We start from the raw sequence: 19,932 nt of genomic DNA, 5'->3' as shown, positions 1-19,932 counted from the left end.
ATAGAGAGGTCATGTTCCAGCTAGCAGCCACTCCTGAGGTTGAGCCACAGCCAACCAACCACCAAACACATGAATGAGAAGGCCTTTGAGATGATACCAGTCCCAGCCACCATCTGACCTAAACTACATGATATACCCTCAACTAAGAACCACCTAGCTGAACTTAGTCAATACCCAGAACTAGAGATAATAACACTAAATGGTAGTAAGTTTATGTCACTAAGATTGAGGTTGCATGTTATACAGCAGTAGATAACTGAACCATGCTCCCTTTCTAAGGCAGCTCATATCCATTGACTAATGTCATAAAGATCTGACCCCTTTTTCCCAACTCAGAACAATTCTGAAGGGCCATCCTAGCTTCAAAACTCCCTTTTGGGTTAACTGAGGCTTCCATTGAGACTGTTATCACAGTACAACTCTTTGCTCTGCCTAATGTTACTTCCTTCCCTTGCAACCAACCACAGGTGTTGATTCCAGGAGCACTCTCTAATAAACCTCCTACATGTTGATCTCCATCTCTAAGCCTACTTCCCAGAAAACTCTACTTGGGATACTGCGTTTGTTCTCAGTATATTTAACACAAGAGCAAGGACTATGTGTTGGTTTCCATTCTCACCATTACAGAGAAAACAATCCATTTATTGCTTACTACTTTTATTCTAGATTTCCAATAGTCAATTAAATGGAAGCACAAAAATATGTATGGGAATTACATTGTTTTAAAAAATAATTCAACATTGTTCTATGGTAAGATCTCATTGGCTACCATGAATGGAATTATCTGCTCCAGAATTTGGGCACAATTGGCCAGATGGCTTTCCATATCTTCTAGAGTTCAGTCTTGCTAAACACTTTAAAATTATCTACAAGAAGGAATGATTAAGTATTGAATTAAACTAACAATCCCATAGCTTGTAGTCATGTTTGTGTTGTTTAGAAGACATTTCAAACTCAAAATCTTGTATTTGTGCAGAACCACAGTGTATAATCACAACACACTATGCCTATGCAGTTCTTATTTCTTTACTACATGAATTCAAATAGTTGCAAAGAAGGCTAACAAAAAATTATCTGTACAATAGATAATTTCTAAGTAAGAGGAAGGAGATATTGAGAAAAATGCAGTTATCATAGAGCCGGAAGCATAGATTATGGCTGGGCAGATTTTGCACTGCTCAACATGGTCCCTGAAAGAACTGTGCAGCATATAAAGTGCTCAGTGATACATACTTTTAAGGGGAAATGTGAAGAAACCTGTTTCATGCAGTGGATTAGTATGCATCTATCAGCAATCACTCCTTTGCACCTATTCACTCTCGTGTTTCTCTACCTTTAGCCCTTGCCTGGGCTTTCCCCTTCTGCCACAATCCTCATTTTGTGTTGTATACCTATTGTCTACTCTAATTATTTTCCAGATACTTCAAATCCTGCTTACTAAGTGTCTGATTCTGCCCCATTACCTGCATATGCCTTCATTACCTGGGTACAGATTCAAAGTTGTTTCTCGTGATTCATTAACAAATATTTGTAGAAAACCTACTATGTGCTGGGTAATATGCTATGTGCTAAGGATAGGACTAAAATCTGTGACTTCAGGTAATTCAATGTCTAATGTTTTACCTTGTCCACAAATTTGTCAGCTCCACCCAATATACAGCCTTTTTTGTGACTTCCTGCCATGGTTACCTAATCAATTTCTGTTCCCTTCTCCTCAATGTCTAAATGCTGCAGTTTAGTGGCCTTTAAGAAAGGTGACACCTGCAAAGATCTCAGGAAACACACTTCCTTGCCTAGAAATACCTAAGAATCTACAGGAAAATGGATATAAATTTTTGCTTGTTTGGATGCATTAGGAACAACATTTGAAACATAAATGAAGTGCTTAGCGGATTGTGCTGGGGTATTATGAATAGAAGTTTAGTCTAGAAGAAAATGGAAAGGGCGGTCACCAGTTTGCCTTTCTCCACAGAACTAGCACCCAATGGGAGTCTGCTTTTTTGCTACAATTCCGTGTGATCATATTTGTCTAAATAAGCTAGTATCAAGATGACCTGGGGAAATTCTACCAGAAGGGTGAGACAGAGAGAAGAGGAGTAGGATTGGGACCTGGAGACAAAGAAACAAGTCAGAAGCATGGAAATGCACTGAGGCAAAAAAGCACCTGTCAGTGTCAGTTTTGATAACCACTAGGGGCTACAATAAGGGACCAGCTCACTGGGTCTTTGGCTCCCATATCCCAGAAAACACTGTTAGGAAAGGAAAAGATATATTTACCCTGGAGCAAATAAAAGCTGCCTGAGTTTTAGAGGTTATAAAAGGCAAATGGTACAGGAAAGACCCACCAACATCAAAAACTGGACTATGGAAAAGGCAAGTCACAACACCCTCATGCAGATTCTGAAAATAGATTATTTTAAGAGATGACCCATTTGTTCTTACTTTTAAGCTGAGTTTTGTGGAACTAGCCCATTATTTTTTGTCACTATTATAACCTTGATAGTATCTCCAAGTAAGAACTTAACAGTTTAGAATAGAGAATTTAGGAAACCAAGATGAGTGTGTGATCCAATCAATGATAACTTTCACAACATTACATAAAATGGTAATATAGACTATTAAAAGTAAGATTTAAATAAATGTAAATATGTCTACACTGTTAGGTATTTATCATGTTTAACATCATTCTAGAGTGGCACTGTCCAATATGGTAGCCACCAGCCATGTGTGGCTATTTAAATTTAAATTTAAATTAATAAAATTAAGTATGAGTAGAAATTCAGTTCATTAGTCACACTGGCCATATTTTAAGTGTTCATTAGCCATATGTGACTATTGGACAGTGCAGATATAAAACACTTCCATTATCACAGAAAATTCTATGGACAGCACTATCTTGAGTAAAAAGAAAAATTTAACCTATTTTACAGAACTTGAGATGTCACCTTGAAATATCAGACAGCCAAGATATATAGGACTTCCTTTTGCCCTGCTACTTGCAGTCTTCTAATTTTAGAAGTTTAAGGGTTTAAGAGATTACATATTACTGTTTTCATTTACTCTTTATTCATCCATCCAACAAAGTTACCAACAAAGTTAATTTCCCATCTAAGTTCTAAATTCTCCTCTCTTGTTTTGCTTTTTTTTTTTTTTGGTTAGATTTTTCCTTCTCATTCTATTTTAGTTTTATTTTGTGTTTTGTTTGTTTTTGCTCAAAGAAAGACTACTTTCAGAATCATGCTGATTTTTTTGCTTATGTAGCATAGCATGGCTTCAACTCATAGAAAAAAGCTTGCTGCTCTCTGTACAAGTTCTGAGGTAAGATTTTAAGTAACCTAGTTCTGTATAAAAGTCTGTGATTGCCTTTTTACAGTTAGAATATTTCTGATCCATGGATCCCTTTACTTAATTCTCCTTGATGCTAACATATCAATCACCTAAAATTGCTTTATGAGTCTCCTACTTGGCTCCCAGGGATTCCATAAAGAACCAGATTTTACATTTTTAAAAATATATTTAAAACTTATTTAATAGAGTACTTTATAAGCATTAAAATATTATGCAACCATAGTAAAATAAAGGATACAGCAAGTATTTAAACTTCACTCTTACAAAAGAGGAAGGACATTTTATTTTTAGATGACTTTTACTTGAAGTTATGCTAAACCTGATGAGTAGGTTGCCAAGTTTCTTCCTTTCACAAACTCTGCCAATTAAGAGTAGAGGATGTGTTTAAACATTAAAATTAAAATAATAATTTTTATAAGAACTTGATGAACAAAGGGGTTTTGTTTTATATAGGTGAATATGTGTATTGTAAGCATTTTCAGCCACCTTGAGCCAGAGATGATTAAAAAATTATAACATCCAGTCCTTTTTATTTTGTAGATTCAGTTGAAGTAGTAGTTAGGGTTCTTTCTTTCTTTTCTTTTAATAAAATACACAAAACACAGACCACAATTCATCAAGTTGTTATTTACATTTAAAAACTAGTGAAATAAATAGAAGAATTTAGTTGCTTTAGGGAATCAGGTTTCAGGGGAGTGGGTTGTATCAACTTTTTTACCCACAATTTGGATTTTAGACTATAAACATGGTTCAATGGAAAAATAAGGAGGTGGGGGGATAGGAGGAATTTTCATCCTGGAGAGTTTAGTAATAGCTTAGGTTTTTAAAAATTTAGTAGAAATGTGGTAAAGCTAAATTTAAATTTAAAAATTTAGTAGAAATGTGGTATTCTTCTCAAATAAGAGAAAAAAACTTCATTTTCAAATAGTTCAAATGATCTCCAAATGTTGGGTGCAAACATATTCTTGCTATAAATATTATTTTTTAATAAAATCAGTTGGAATAGCCAAAACTTTTTGAATACTTAGAATTTGGCACTGAAAAGCAATATCTCAAATATAAAAAGTTGATTAGATAATAATTTTGTGTTCACCAAGCCCATCGCTCCTCTTAGGAGGTGGGCAGGCAAAGGAGAAAGTAAACAAACCCTACACTGTTACTACACATTTGCCCCATAAAAGTCAATACCAGGCCGGGCGCGGTGGCTCACGCCTGTAATCCTAGCTCTCTGGGAGGCCGAGGCGGGCGGATCGCTCGAGGTCGGGAGTTCGAAACCAGCCTGAGCAAGAGCGAGACCCCGTCTCTACTATAAATAGAAAAGAAACTAATTGGCCAACTAATATATATAGAAAAAATTAGCCGGGCATGGTGGCTCATGCCTGTAGTCCCAGCTACTTGGGAGGCTGAGACAGAAGGATCGCTTGAGCCCAGGAGTTTGAGGTTGCTGTGAGCTAGGCTGACGCCACGGCACTCACTCTAGCCTGGGCAACAAAGCAAGACTCTGTCTCAAAAAAAAAAAAAAAAAAAAAAAAAAAGTCAATACCAGCCTCTAGCTCCAGTGATTCTATAAGATGCTCCAACATTTCCGAAAGTAGAAACCATATTCTAGCTTAGAGCTAAAGTCCTATTTATTCACTGAAAAATCAAATTGGCTTCTTCTGGTAGATGCCTTGCATGAATCTGTTCTCTGGGTTTTTGTTTTTTTTGGTTTTTTTTACTAATATTCAAATCTGAGGGAATTGGGGATTCCAGATTTTCTGTCTTAGGTATTCAATCCAGGTACAAGCAGGGGGCTAGGGAACTTGTCCTGAACGTGTATTTGAAAAGCAAACCCAGAGTTTATTTGGAATAGCTTTGTGGAGGGTAGAGGGATAAATGGAAATAATGGGGATGGCTAGTCACTCCAAACAACCCTAGAAGCTGTCTCTGTTAAAAGACATAAATTATAAAAACGCTGTAATCTCTATAAATCAACAACTATAAATGCTGGAATTTCTATGAATCAACTTGCTTATCAGTTGCCCATAATTTTTCAGATAACTAAAGCTGATCACTTGAAGCACTAAAACTATGTTAACCATTTTAATAGAAATTTTCATTGAAGGTTATCATACTTCCCTGACTTCAATAATTAATTTTATGATGATGTCTATGATTCTCAGAATGAAATCTATGACTTACCTCTACCTAGATACCAATAAGAACCCTTGTTCAGTAGGCAAATAATGGTAAACATTTACAGCTTACCTCACCAAATATCCTATTACATACCAGCAGTGATACTGCTAGGAGTGTGCTAAGCAACTCAATAGCAAAGACAGGGTCTATCCTCATCAGTAATCTATCCCACACATAGGATGCTACAGAAGCATAGAGAAGCACCCTAACCCAATGTGAGACATCCCAAGAGCACAGATTGCTAAGCTTTTATAGTCTTGATGCCTATATTTTATAGGTCTTCTGTTTCCTACTCCTACAAAATCTGTTGTCACTTCTCATCCCTACCAATTCCTAAAAGGCAAACACCATATCTTACTCATCTTTGAGTCTCAGTGCCTAGTGAATGTCCTGGCAAGGGTGTTGAATGGATGCTTTGAGTTAAATATATGTTAATATTTCCAGTGGCTCTGGATTCCCAGGGTTTTCTAGACTATGCTACAAAACTTCTGCTAATAATATTTTAAATAATTAAACTAAAACTCTAACCCTATTTTCCATATAATACCATTGCATATAGAATCTGGGTGAGATTCTAGCAGTGATATTATCTCCTATAGAATCACATGTGCTTAGTGATAATGACTTTTTAAAAAAATTTTTGATGCATAGCTATGTATGGGTAGGTGTTTGACACTCATATAAATCTAACATTAAAATACTTTAAGTGTAGACAAAGATAAACATTAAGCAGAAGATAACTGCTCTAAGATCAGTTTGGACTTCCTGCTAATAAGTTATTTCAAGAATTTAGTTGTTAGGATTAAGAATTAAATGAATTCTGGTATATAAAGGAGGAGATTGTGGGCATAGTTTGCACCCTAGCTTCCCTTTATTGTACTTGTTATACAATGGCATTATGTGTATAATGGGCACTTTAGCCTTAAACCTGGGAATCTCAGAAGCAACTATGAGAATATTCCAAGGAGTTTCTCTAAGGGATATGAGGTAGACAGCAAAGCCTTCTGTAGCTTCAAGCTAGGACAATACTTTTGGCAGATAAGAGCAAATTTTCCCCCAGGCCGTTCTTTCCCTGAGTTTCACACAAACCCAATCTCCCAAAAACAACATATTTCACTTCTAGAAGCTTCAGTTTCTTCATATATAATAGAATTAAATTGGATCCTATGATTTCTAAGGTCACTTGTTTCTCTAATATCTAATGATTCTAAAGAGAGATGACAGACCCCAGAGTCTCAGGTATTAGTTTGTTATATCCCAACCACTGCTGTTGTAAAGTCCAGAATAAGACCATTTTATCTGTCCTCAAATGACTCCCACTCCATTTAGTGGCTTGCCATGTAGCCTCCATGTGGTAGTACATGGGAAAGTGAAATTTGAGGCCAGTTCAGACTGTGGAATTAAAAAACATGTTGCCACAGTCATTCCCAAGAAATAGGATATAGCCATTCTTTATAATTTATAAGCTCTAAATACTCTATTTTTTTATAGTTGGGAAAAATTTGATGGCTTTAAGTATCTGAAGAGAATAAAAATTAGGACAATAACATACATTAACAGAAGTCTACTGAAAACCATCACCATTGAGTAGTACAAGAAGATGCTGAGGTCTTAGTCAACACAAACATCGTACAGCTCAGAACCTGATGGTACAACACAAATGTATAATCATGACCAAATTTTGTGAATAATTAGAATGACTTTATAAAAAATGTATGTATACTTATTTCATTTCAATAAAGCCATATGTTCAAAATTAATAATTTATAAGAAATAAAACTTAATTCTTCATTTGCATACCAATAGTACACAGTGACTGTGTGAGCCAAAGAAAATCTAATTTGTTCAAATTGACAAACATATCATCTCCCTCACAAATACTTAATCATGAAAATCATATGCAAGAGCACAATATAACATTGTAGAAGAATAAAATCTTTGAAGTTCTAACAGGCACTCTGAGAGAGAAATTAAATAACAGCAGGTGTAAGAAAAGTGTATCATTAGTTGTACTAATCATTCTACAAGAAGAATGATATTCATTTTTCTACAACTTTTACTTATGGAAGATCTTAGACTTTCAGTCACTTTATGTGGTGGTGGGGCTAAGACAAGCATTAAAAGTGATCTGATATCTTAAGGGATCACTAGGTTCAGGAAGATTACCGAACCTTCTCTTCTAATACTGCCAGACTCCTTCACAGTCTGGGACAGCCAAAGGGAGAAAAAAACTAAAAATGAAAATCTGACATAACTAGGATTGTGGGTTTCTTGCTTACATAATGAACGGAACCACTGCCTCTTTTTTCAACCATGTGCATCATTATAGTTCCAAGCTAAGTAAGACCAGGGCTATCTTTTCCCAGAATTCAGAGGAACCTGAGATAAAAGAGATGCAATCCTCCCTTGCTAGGATTCTGGGGGGAGAAATGTCATATTGGAATACACAAGTGAAGAGTAGAGGAGAAATTGGTGATTTCATGTATGAAATCCAACAAAGTCTGTACCATCCTATATCACCAGTCAATAGAGCACCTCTGGCACATAGACTCAGTGAAATCTTTTGCAGGCATTAAAATATTGCTATACAACCTGGATGCATAAAGAAATTATGATAGTATGTTGGGTAAATAATCATGCCCTTATAACAATATTGTAAAATAAATATTTGCATATGACATATGGAGAGACACATAGAAAAATGAAAATAGTTTTTACTTTTTGGAGAGTGGAATTATGGGACAATTTTTCTTTTATTACATTAATGTTTCTATAGTATTCTTTCTACAATAATGTTTTTAAGTCTCACTGAAGCATTTGTCAAAATGAGTAGATTTTGTGAAGTTTAGTTTATCTCTGCTTTAATTATTTAAAGTGAGGCTTCCACCACTTCCCTTTTAGACTTGAGCACTAATGTATTCTTCAAATTGAACATTCATTGAATAATCAGAAGTATTACTATGCAAAATGAAATCTCAAAGCCAAAATTTGAAAGCAACCTGGATCCAGACTGAAGAGGTTTTATTTTGAAATAATAACATGCAGATTTGATTCATATTAAAGGAAAACTATGGTTCACATGAACACTTATTCCAATAATGTCATTTAAGAGATCCCTGAATACAGGTATAGTGTAATCAGATCTCGTAAATGTCATGTAATTCCTCAAGACAATACTATGTTTCTGACTATAAGTTGCCAGAACAATCAGTTGAAAGCAGGAAATTCCAGTGGATAAATTGGTCATTCAACCTACATCACTATGAAATTTCTCTCTGAGAGTAAAATGAGTTGGCCTCAGATACACATTGGAAACAGGCCTCCTGATCCAAAATGAGGCCCTCACCAGGAAGAGACTTCCTATGATGGCCTCTACCAGGCAACAAATAAGATTGCTTTCAGTAGAACTATTTTCATATAAGTGAAGGCACTAGTCACCCTTCCATCTTGCTCAAACATGAGCACTAGAGTAGGCTTAGGGTCTGGGTCCTTTAGTGCTGACCTGGTGTCTAGGGCTGCCAGGGCAAGCATGGTGCTGGAGTAGGCCTGGAGTCTTCAGTGGGCCTGAGCCCTGAGTTTGCTGAGGATGGTCTAGGGCCTAGGGCTACTGGGCCCATCTGGCTTTGAGTCAGGAGTAGAGACCAACTCTGCAGGGCCAGCCTGGTGCCTGAGGCCTCAGGGGCTGGCCTGGAAACTGGGTCCATGGGGGCCTGATTGGTGCTAAGTCTCACAGGGGCATGTCTGGTGCTGGGTTCTAAGGCAAAGTCCAATGCTCACTTCCCTCTCCTTTGCCCCATGGAGTGTCTCTCTCTCTCAAGCCGTGCTGCCTCATTTGAATTGGTGTTTCTATGGCAGATGAGTGCTGGGAAGTCCAACAAATGCTTTTTTGCTCTGTGTGTGTGTGTGTATGTGTGTGTGTGTGTGTGTGTGTGTGTGTGTGTGTGTGTGTGTGTGTATCTAAATAGTAATGGAGTACAAATGCTTTTGTTATATGGATAGCTTTCATAATGCTTAAGTCAGGGCTTAAGTGTGCCCGTCACCTGAATAGTGTTCATTATACCTGTTAGGAGGTTTTTATCCCTCCCCTCCACTGTCTCCCTCCTTGATTTTCAGTGACTTTTACTTTGCCCATGTATGCCCATCTGTTAGGTCCAAATTATTAGGGAGTACATGTGTTGTTTATTTTTCCTTTCTTGAGATATTTCACTTAGGATAATGGTCTCCAGATCCATAAAAATTGCTATAGAAGATACTAATTCATTTCTTTTTATGGCTGAGTGGTACTCCATGGTGTGTGTGTGTGTAAATATATATATATATATATATATATATATACACACACACATACATACACACACACACATATATATACACATATACATATATGTATATATAAACCACATTTTGTTAATCCACTCATGGATTGATGGGCACTTGGGTTGATTCCACATCTTTTTGATTGTGAACTGTGCTATGATAAACACTCCAGTGCAGCAGTCTTTGATAAAATGACTTCTTTTCCTTTGGGTAGCTACCCACTAGTGGGATTTCTGGATCAAATGGTAGGTCTGCTTTTAGTTCTTTGAGAAGTCTCCATACCGTTTTCCATAGAAGTGTACTAATTTGCAGTTCCACCAACAGTGTACAAGCATTCGTTTCTCTCTGCATCTATAGTTTTTTTTACTTTTTAATAAGGGCCATTCTGACAGGGTAAGGTAGTATCTCATTGTGGTTTTAATTTACATTTCCCTGATGATTAGTGATGTTGAGCATTTTCTCATATGTTTTTCGGCCATTTGTCTATCTTTTGGGGGGAAGCTTCTGTTCATGTCTTTTGACCACTTTTAATGAGGTTATTTGTTTTTTTCTTGCTGATTTGTTTGAGTTCTTTGTATATTCTTGATATTAGCACTTTATCAAAGGTACAGCTTACAAATACTTTCTCCCATTCTGTAGGTTGTCTGTTTTTCTGTTGATTACTTCCTTTGCTGTACAGAAGCTTTTTAATTTAATATTTTTGTTGGTGCTATAATTGCCTTTGGAGTCTTAGTCATAAATTCTTCACCTACGCCAATATCTAGAAGAGGTTTTCCTACATTTTCTTCTAGAATTTTTATGGTTTCATGCCTTACATTTAAGTCTTTTATCCATGTGAACTAATTCTTGTAAGTAGTGAGAGATAGGTTTCCTGTTTCATTCTTCTGCATGTGGCTCTCTGATTTTCCCAGGACCTTTTATTGAATATGGCTTCTTTTCCACAGCGTATGTTCTTGTCTGCCTTGTCAAAGATCAGTTGGTTGTAGGTAGATGGTTTTATGTCTGGGTTCTCTGTTTTGTTCCATTGGTCTAGGTCTTTGTTTTTGTACCAGTATCATGCTACTTTGGTTACTGATAGTACAGTTTAAAGTCTGATAAAGATGCCTCCAGATTTGTTCTTAAGATTGCTTTGGTTATTCAGGCTCTTTTCTGCTTCCAAACAAAGTGTAGAATTATTTTTTCTAGATCTGTGAAATATAATGTTGGTATTTTGATGGAGATTGTGTCGTATCTATAAATCACTTTTGGTAATATGGATATTTAACAATGTTGATTCTACCAATCTATAAGCATGATCTGTTCTTCCATTTCTTTGTGTCATCTGTGATTTCTTTCTTCAGCATTTCATAGTTCTCCTTGGGGAGATCTTTCATGTTTTTGGTTAAGTATATTCCTAAGTATTTTATTTTCTTTTAGCCATTGTGAATGGTATTAAGTCTTTGCTTTGACTCTCAGTTTAACCATTATTGGTATATAGAAATGATACTGATTTTTGTACATTGATTTTGTAAACTGAGACTTTGCTACATTTATTTATCAATTCCAGGAGTCTCTTGGTGGAGCCTTTGGGATTATATAGGTACAAGATCTTATCATCAGGGAAAAGCAATACTTTGACCTGCTCTTTTCCAATTTTGATACCTTTTATTTCTTTCTCTTGTCTGATTGCCCTCTCTGGGACTTCCACCACTATGTTGAATAGAAGTGGTGACAGTGATTGCCCTTACCTTGTTACAGTTCTTACAAAGAATGCTTTCAACCTTTCCCTGTTTAGTATGATGTTGGTTGTGGGTCTATCATATATGGCTTTCATAATTTTCAGATATGTTCCTTCTGTGCCAAGTGTGTTGAGGGTTTTGATCATGAAACCACGTTGGATTTTGTCAAATGCATCTGCTAAGATGATCTTATGATCTTTATTTTTGCTTCTATTTACATGGTGAATCACATTTATTGATTTATGCATGTTGAACCATCCTTTCATCCCTGGGATGAAGCCCACTTGGTCATGATGAATTATTTATTTATGTATTTATTTATTTATTTATTTTGATGTGCTGTTGAGTTCAGTTTGCTAGAATTTTGTTGAGGATTTTTGCATCTATATTCATAATGGCCATTGTTCTATGGTTTGTTTGTTGTTGTTGTTTATTGTGTCCTTTCCTGGCTTTGGTAGCAAGGTGATATTGGCTTCATAGAATGAGTTAGGGAGGATTCCCTCCTTCTTGATGCTATGGAATAATTTCTGTAGTATAGGTACCAGCACTTCTTTGTAGGTATTGTAGAATTCTGCTGTGAATCATCTGGTTGAGGCTTTTTATGTTTTGTTGGGAGATTTTTTATTACTGCTTCAATCTCACTGCTCATTATTGGTCTATTCAGGAGTTCTATTTCTTCCTAACTGAATCTTTGGAGGGTGTGTGTTTCCAGGAATTTGTACATTTACTCTATGTTATGTCTAGTTTATGTGCATAGATATTTTCATAGTATTCATGGATGATATTTTGTATTTCTGTGATATCAGTTGTAATATCTCCTTTTTCATTTCAGATTGAGTTTATTTGGGTCCTTTCTCTTCTATTCCTGGTTAATGCAGAAAGAGGTCTATCAATTTTGTTTATCTTTTCAAAGAACCAACTTTTTCTTTCATTGAAAGCATGGCTTTCTTGTGGGGGGGGAAGGGTGCTCCACCAGTGCACTGCAGCTCAGACCCACACTGCATGCTCCTGTCAGTTCTCCCCATGTACACTCCCTTGACTCCCAAGCATAGTTCACTAATCTCCTCTCTGTGCCCCCAAACAACACAACAGGAGTCTTGGGAGTATGGGATCCAGCCTAGGAGCCTGTCCCCTGGACCCCTAAGGTCAATTCCTAACTGTGCCAGGAAGAAGCATGCTGGTCCTGAGTTGCCCATGGAGTGCTCAAGCAGGCTTAATGCCCCTCCACTTTGGAGTAAGTCCTGCACAAAGGAGTGCCAGCGGGCACCGAGTACATAGTGTGAGCACTCCTAGGTCCACTGCAGGTCCTTAAGAGGAAGGGTGTGAGCCTACTCTCTATGGAAACCTCAGTATGGTGGGTGTAACAACAGCTGCTGTGAGCATCTCACCTCACTTGTCCCTCTTGGCAGCAGTGGGTGGGGTGGTGTGTGGGAGAAAAAGAGTCTGAATGGAAGAAAGCCGGCACTCCAGCCCTCCTTATCCCTCTCCTTGGAAGATAGCCTGCAGCTTCCTAGCTGTGGGATTACACAGATTCTCCAGGGCCCTCCGCAGTCTAGGCAGGAGTTGGGACCTACTTGTGTGGGAACAGGTGACATGAAACCTGAAGGGCTGGAGCTCCCTGGGGTAAACAAAGGCACACTATGGGTGAAGAAGTAGTATAGCATTTGCCATGTTGGCTCTGGTCTGTGATGATGGGGAGTGGCCCCAAAGGGGCTGGCAGCCTGATGCTTTATTTTCAAGAAGCTCTCAGTTGAGTGGTGGCAGCTGCTTTGGGGCTAATGTGAGTAGAAAAGCTCTCCAGCAGCTGAGGAGCCCAGTGACAACAAGAGCTGTGAGGGAAGAAGAAACAAAATCCCTGCCTACCCTCACCACCAGGCTCCAGGCTTCTCTGGGATTGATCTCTGCCAATATCTTGTTTCTTTCTGTTCTGCTCTGCTACTTCTTCCTGTGGAATCTCCAGCAGGCCCTGGCAACCTTTCTCCCCAAACTATACCTGAGCTGTGTTTTGTTCCCCTTTCTCCTTTATATGAAACCTTTCCTTCCCTCTGGGATGATATGGTGACCGATGTCTCTAGTCAGCCATCCTCCCTCTCCACCTCCAACCTAAGGTCTTCTTTTAACACAAGCTAAGGGCTGTCTCTTTGAGCCATCTGTTTATTTGCCAGTTGCTGATTCAAAAGGGAAGTGTCTGCTTTGCCAGACACAGGCATGGGTTAAGATCAGGGTTAAGACACAGCCACAGGCTGTATAAGAAGCAGATGGGACGAGAGACCAACCTCATTAACAGCATACTTGGACTTTCTGCTTACCATCTTTCTTCTGTGCACATGGCAGAAGCCAGGCTAACTGAGGCTGCCACACATGCTGCCAGTTAACCCCAAAGCCTCTCAGAAGTCAAGACTTTGAGGTTCTCAGTGTATGTAAAAACGAAGAAATACCTAAACAAGGTTATAAAAATTTTGGTACATTTTTAATATTCACATTTAACAAATTGGTGCTTTTAAAGCACACATGTACACATACATTAAAGATTACAGGATTTATGAAACTGTTAAATCATAGTGCCCTATGGTTGCTGTGGTCCAGATAATGGAACACAAGTTTAAAGTGGTCTGATGGTGTTGTCTTCTTTCGCTCCTCTGAGTGTAACTCCAGACAAAATATTCATGTCTACACTTGAGACCCTCCATGACTGGGAAGCCCTTCCCAGATGGTCCCCCCTTAGTTTCCCTGTGAACAGTTTACCTCTCCCAAATGTCTATAATTGGAGATCTTTCCTTAACCATAAGCCTAGCACACCACCTGCTCCAACATACCAAGATATTATAAAGGAGGCAAAAAGACAATTTGCAAGGAACCTAAAGGATTTTAGGATGTAAGTTGATGCCATACTATTACTAAATATAAAATCATACTTTTTTAGAGCTGGAAGTGATCAGAGAAATCATCTAAACTAAGCTCCTTATTTTATTGATGAGGAGAGTCATTTCTGAGCATCTTACAGACTCATAACTTCCCTTCAGGTAAGTGTCAGGGATGTATGTTGTAAACATGGAGCAATGGCAAGTGTCAGGGACTGAAGAAAGGAAGTAAGCTTGGCTGTGGTGTGGGTTGGGGGGTACACCCCAACATGGAGAAGCTCCGTGGAAATAGGGATTGGAGTCTGATTCATTTATAAAGATGAGCCCTGGAAGATGAGCAAAAAAGCTGTCTGAAGTAGAAGGCGCTCCCTAGAGCTGAGAGGCAGCTGGGGCGGTGTTGAGGGAAGCAAGATAGGAAGGTCTTTTCTGGAATGTTTTCCTGGGGAACATATTCAGGTTTTTGTGCTTATCTAAATGATTCCTTGTGGCCAGTCACGATATTCTCATGTGCTAGGAAGCTAGGAATTTTTACAAGAACATATTGGTAGGGTCCAATATTCTCCCCATGATATGAAGGTTTCTGCCTAGAGTTTTTATTGCCTTAAGGGGAAGAAAGGATGAGCATCAGGGCGCCTGATGATGCTGTTAAAAGAGCACATTAAAGGGAGGTAAATGGAGGAGAGGCCAGCTATGACATATCCAGGAGAAGATAAAAGAAAGTGTGAGCCCCTACTTTCCATGGGTTCCCATTCCCCTCCCATCCATCCGCCTCTTGGATTTCCTACCTCAGCGGGAAGAACAGGGATGGCCGCATTGCTAAAGGACCCCTGTGGTAGCCGAAAGTGGAGTCCAGGCTGTACTCAGGTGTTGTGGGGGATGCCTTTGGCACATGTTTATAAGAGGGAATGTGCTGGGTGATTCCTCACACTGCATAGTGCATAGGGAGGGAATGGATTGGTTTGTAAAAGACTTCTCTACTAACATGTAAATGTCAGTAAATTGTTGATTTATTCTTTCCCAATTAGGAATGTTTGCTTTATTTTAAAATCTAACTCCAAACTATGATTTTATAGAGAAAAGCACAGAATTAATGAAGAATTAAAACACCTAAAACAGCAGCAAGAAAGAATCAGCAAGGAGATTGATAGGTTTGTTTCTTATTCAACTTTGTAGTGCTTAAGATCATTTTTAATCAAACAAATGTGTTACATAAAACCAGAGTGGGTTTCTTATATAAACATACATCAACTGGAATTATCTGCAGAGAGGGTTTTCTACTTAACAGTTCATCTGGAGTAACACTTTCTTTATCCACAATATCACCTACCCTGCTAACTTAATTAATTGCCAAATATTATCATCTGCTTTACTCCTCCAGCCATAGGACCTAAGCTCAAGCCCTTTTAAAACTAAACTCATAAGCGTGCCCTGTGCTAGGGAAGATGTAAACTAGAAAAACAATCAGCTTAGCTGGTCTCTCTTGGGCTAGTTTCTGGTTCTCCTTCTGCCCCTGCCATTTCCCCTCCACATACAAACATCTTTCCCCAATGAAGCAAGGAAAACTGGCTCATTCAATTTGTTTATTTTATAATTGGAATATAAAAAGGAAAAGTGTAAAGGACTGAGACCAACCCACTTCTTCCAACACACTCAGATGCACACGCACAAGAATAAGTATCAGACAAGTCCAGCCCTTCCGACAAGCCCCCTTGGGAGACTGTAACTTTGTGCTAGGCATACTGCCATACTTCTAAATACTATTTTAGAGCTTACAAAGCTAGTTTCCCAGTCACATGAGAAAACCAAACCCATTACTTTAGGATCTTATCTCTCTCTTTTCACCAAAAATCTTATCACCCAGCTTTCTCCTTCATAACACCTAAGTTATAAGATCTGATACCAGATAACTCTTCCAAGTTTCCAAACATAAAATCCACAGAGGACAGGATTTCTCACCACTGAGGATATGCAGAAGGATGTAGGACAATTCTCACAGTAATCACAAGAAGCATTCAAACATGTTTTATATAATGGCACACTGTTGGGGGAAAAAACTTATTTGGATATATAAATCCCATGCACCTATTAAGTTTATAGGCATGATGTATAAGCTTCCATCTGTAATCTTCAAAGAGAATTCATGTGAGGAAACGCAATCAGAAAGGGGGAATTAGATAGTGATGATACAAAACTTTGTGCATATAATACTAAAACCACTGAATTATATACCTTAAAGAGTGAATTTTATGGTATGAAACTTATATCTCAATAAAACTGTTACTTGTATTAAAAAGAGGAAGGACTATAAACTAAAAGATTGAGTTGAAAGATAAGTTGATTTTAATAAAGTGAGATGATTCTGAGCATAACATACAACTCAAGGAGATGGATTCTAGGACGGTGTCATTGAGAAAGGCACCAGGGATATTTGGAGTGTGCTTAAGTGGGGTTATGAACTGAGAGAGCCCAGATTTGGGACAAGCTTGGAAGGACAAATGTGAGACCCCCAAGGGTAGTAAGAAGCGAGGAGAAAACCCAGGGTGAGGAAATAAAATCGGCAGACATAGAGAATGAGTGAAGGGCCGTGTGTCAGTCGCCGAGCGCTAATGCAAGAGACCTCTAGCTTGGGTAGCCCTACTCTGCCTTCAGGGATGCCCTAAAGTCTGGAGAAACCTATAATAGGCCTTGCATGGGGTTAGCTAATCAAACTTTCTGCTTCAGCAAGGTGTATATGGAATTTTCAGGAAATTGTACTTTGTACCAATCTCATGGGAAAATAATTTTTAAATATTTCTCTTGAAAATTGCCAGTGAAATTAATAGCCTTACCCTTTTCATTTTTCTTTCTCTTATCTATATTTTTATCTATGTTTCTCTTGCTAACTTTCCTCTCCGAGTTCCTACCCTTCCTTGCCTACCCTACCCCTGCCTCTTTCCTCACCCTTAGATCTCTGGAAAGGTTCCTGCTGCCTCCCAAATTCAACCATTCAGCCCCTTCACAAATATTTCTTGAATGAATACTTCATGACAGAAACCACGATAGATTCCTGGATCCCTGCCCCCAGTGAGCTTACAGTCTAGTAAGCACCCTCACCCACTGGCCTTTTCTGTCTCCCTCTTCTTCTTTATCATCTTTTCTTTATCAGTATCCTTTACTCTTCTCTCCCCACTGTCGCTCCTTAAAGTCCATACTAGAGCCTGGCGAGCAGAATCGGTTAAGGTTAGGCTGTGTGAGCCATCTAGCTGAAGAGGATGGCCCACTGCTGGAATGAGTGTCACACAGTTGGAACTAAGGACTCCAGTCATAGTGCCTGGGTTCAAATCATCTACTTTCTAGCTGTATGAATGTTGGGAGGGGGTATCTTAACCTATCTGAGCCTGTTTCCTCATTTATAAAATAGAATAAGAGTGTTACTACTTCTTAAGATTGTCTCAAGGGTAACTGAATTAATATAAGTAAAGTTCTTGGCAAATGCCCAGCATATTAAGTTCTTCATAGATGCTGGCTATTAGATGGTGTCAGTATAAAGATAATTAGTTTGGTTACCAATTTTCTTTGTTCCATTGATTAGGCTCCAAGCAAAGGCTATCAGGAAACCTTATGAGATTCAACATGACTTTGAGAATTTTCTACATAAACTGGTATGTTTTCTTTCCGAAAATAATTGAAAATTCTCCCTCTAGCTTCTCTTATATAATCCTGGACAATATTTCATAAGCAACGTATGGTGTCACACCCAAGTTACAGTAGCAGAATACATTCTTGTTATTTAACCATCCACATGCACATTTAAGATAATCTCTGTTTTACATAGTTAGTGATAATCTCATGCCCACTTTTTCCATTCCTCGCTTCTGAGAAGGGACAGTTTATGCAACTGAAAAACTCCGAATGCAGTTAGAATTACAAACTAATAGAAAATTATTGGTGTCTGAACTTGTATTTTATTTTTCATTAATAATTCAATAAAAGCATGCTGGGTACCAGTGGCTGTGTTAGGTAAGTGGTCCCTACCCTAAATTCCTGGAACACAAGGCAGAATATAATAAGGTTCTAAACAGGACTCAAGTATGAGAAAAAATATAAAAGAAAGGACATTATTCCATCTTTCTGGGTTTACCTATCCCCTCTTCTTCTGTCCCTCCTTACCTGTGGACAGTCCTATTAAGTCTGAAGGGCCTGTTCCCTTCCAGCAGACAAGAACATGTACAGACTAGAATATACTAAATCTGAAGGATGGGCAATCCGAGTTCAGGAATATAAAAGAACTTTTTATTTTCCACATGTCAGGCATCCACTCAAAAATCGAGCAATCAAAAAAAAAAAATCGAGCAATTCCATTGGCTACTGGTATAATGTCAAAGATGAGTCAAATCAAATTCCTACATAAGCCAAAAAGGTGACAATAGTGAAACACCTGGGTGTTGTATATTAAAGAAATAGGACTATTCTTTACTGCCACAAAAAATATTCTTTCTTCCATTTTTCTTGGTCTTTTTCTATCTTTCTTACTCTTGATAGAGACATGGACACAGAGAAATACTTATTTACTATAAGAAAACAACAGTGCAAGTGTGCTTACAAAAGAGCAAGTGACCCGACTGGCGCTTGGTAAATGGTCTGAGTATCAGGGAAACTACAAGGAGTTGTGGACACAGTAGCAGACTGGAAAGCGGTGCCTCATCTAGCAAGGCAGCTACTGTCTCACCTCTAGTTCACTGCTGCTCTGCAGGAATATAGGTGAAAGTGTTATCAGATATTCCACCACATTATTCTGTAAAATCTCCTCATTTGGACACCAAGTGTTTAAACATTTTGTGGGCCAAACTAAATACAATTGGCATACCAGATGTAGCCCATGGGCTACTGATTTGCAACCCCTTGTTTGAATGCTTTCTGGATTTGGATCTCTTTCAAAAGCTGGCTACAGCCAGTGTAGCCAATCTTATTCTTTGCTACATACCAAAGCAAACCCTTTACTCCCATTGAATCCTCTGTGTACACCATGTTTGTCTAACACCCATAGGTATTGCTCATCTGCAATACGTATTTCCCAGATTTCAAATTCTGCTCATTTTGGGCCATACTCAACGTCCATTTTCTGCAGGATGCTTTTTTCCAGTGGCCCCAGTCCTATCCTTTCCAGGTGCGTTTAGTATCTCTCCTAATTTCTAGACCACTACTTCGTGATGGTAGGATTGAAACATGGTTCTTTTTTTTTTCAAGCCAGAAATCAAAACATAGAATAGATAACTGGCTTAGAATGACATGTGTGTCACCCAAAGAAGAGTGCACACTGGGAATTTTTACTCACCTATTCCAAAGAAGGAATCACATGGTAAAAAATTTAAATGTAATAGCAAAGCAAGGACAAATGCCATTTTTCTTTTACAGTGGTCCAGCTATCTTTAAAGAATTATGTACCAACCACAAATCCTTTGTGGAAAATGGCAAGGTATTAAAAAACAAAGGATTATAAATTTAAATAAATTTCAAGTTTGAATTATTGG

The 19,932-nt window shown here is 38.2% G+C and overlaps 1 protein-coding gene across 1 annotated transcript in view; it reads left to right on the top strand.

Annotated features, from left to right (window-relative positions):
* Positions 1 to 19,932, top strand: part of FAM227B (family with sequence similarity 227 member B) — a 193,274-nt gene that overhangs the window by 172,240 nt on the left and 1,102 nt on the right. The window contains exons 14-16 of the mRNA XM_076004349.1: positions 14,361 to 14,436; positions 15,496 to 15,570; positions 17,994 to 18,063. Of these exons, the coding sequence (XP_075860464.1) occupies positions 14,361 to 14,436; positions 15,496 to 15,570; positions 17,994 to 18,063 (221 nt within the window). The remainder of the gene's footprint in view (positions 1 to 14,360; positions 14,437 to 15,495; positions 15,571 to 17,993; positions 18,064 to 19,932) is intronic.

The sequence above is a fragment of the Microcebus murinus genome, chromosome 6 (genome assembly GCF_040939455.1).
Source record: "Microcebus murinus isolate Inina chromosome 6, M.murinus_Inina_mat1.0, whole genome shotgun sequence".
Lineage (NCBI taxonomy): Eukaryota > Metazoa > Chordata > Mammalia > Primates > Cheirogaleidae > Microcebus > Microcebus murinus.
The sequence above is the reverse complement of the archived record's forward strand: the minus strand, read 5'-3'. Positions and strand labels throughout refer to the sequence as shown.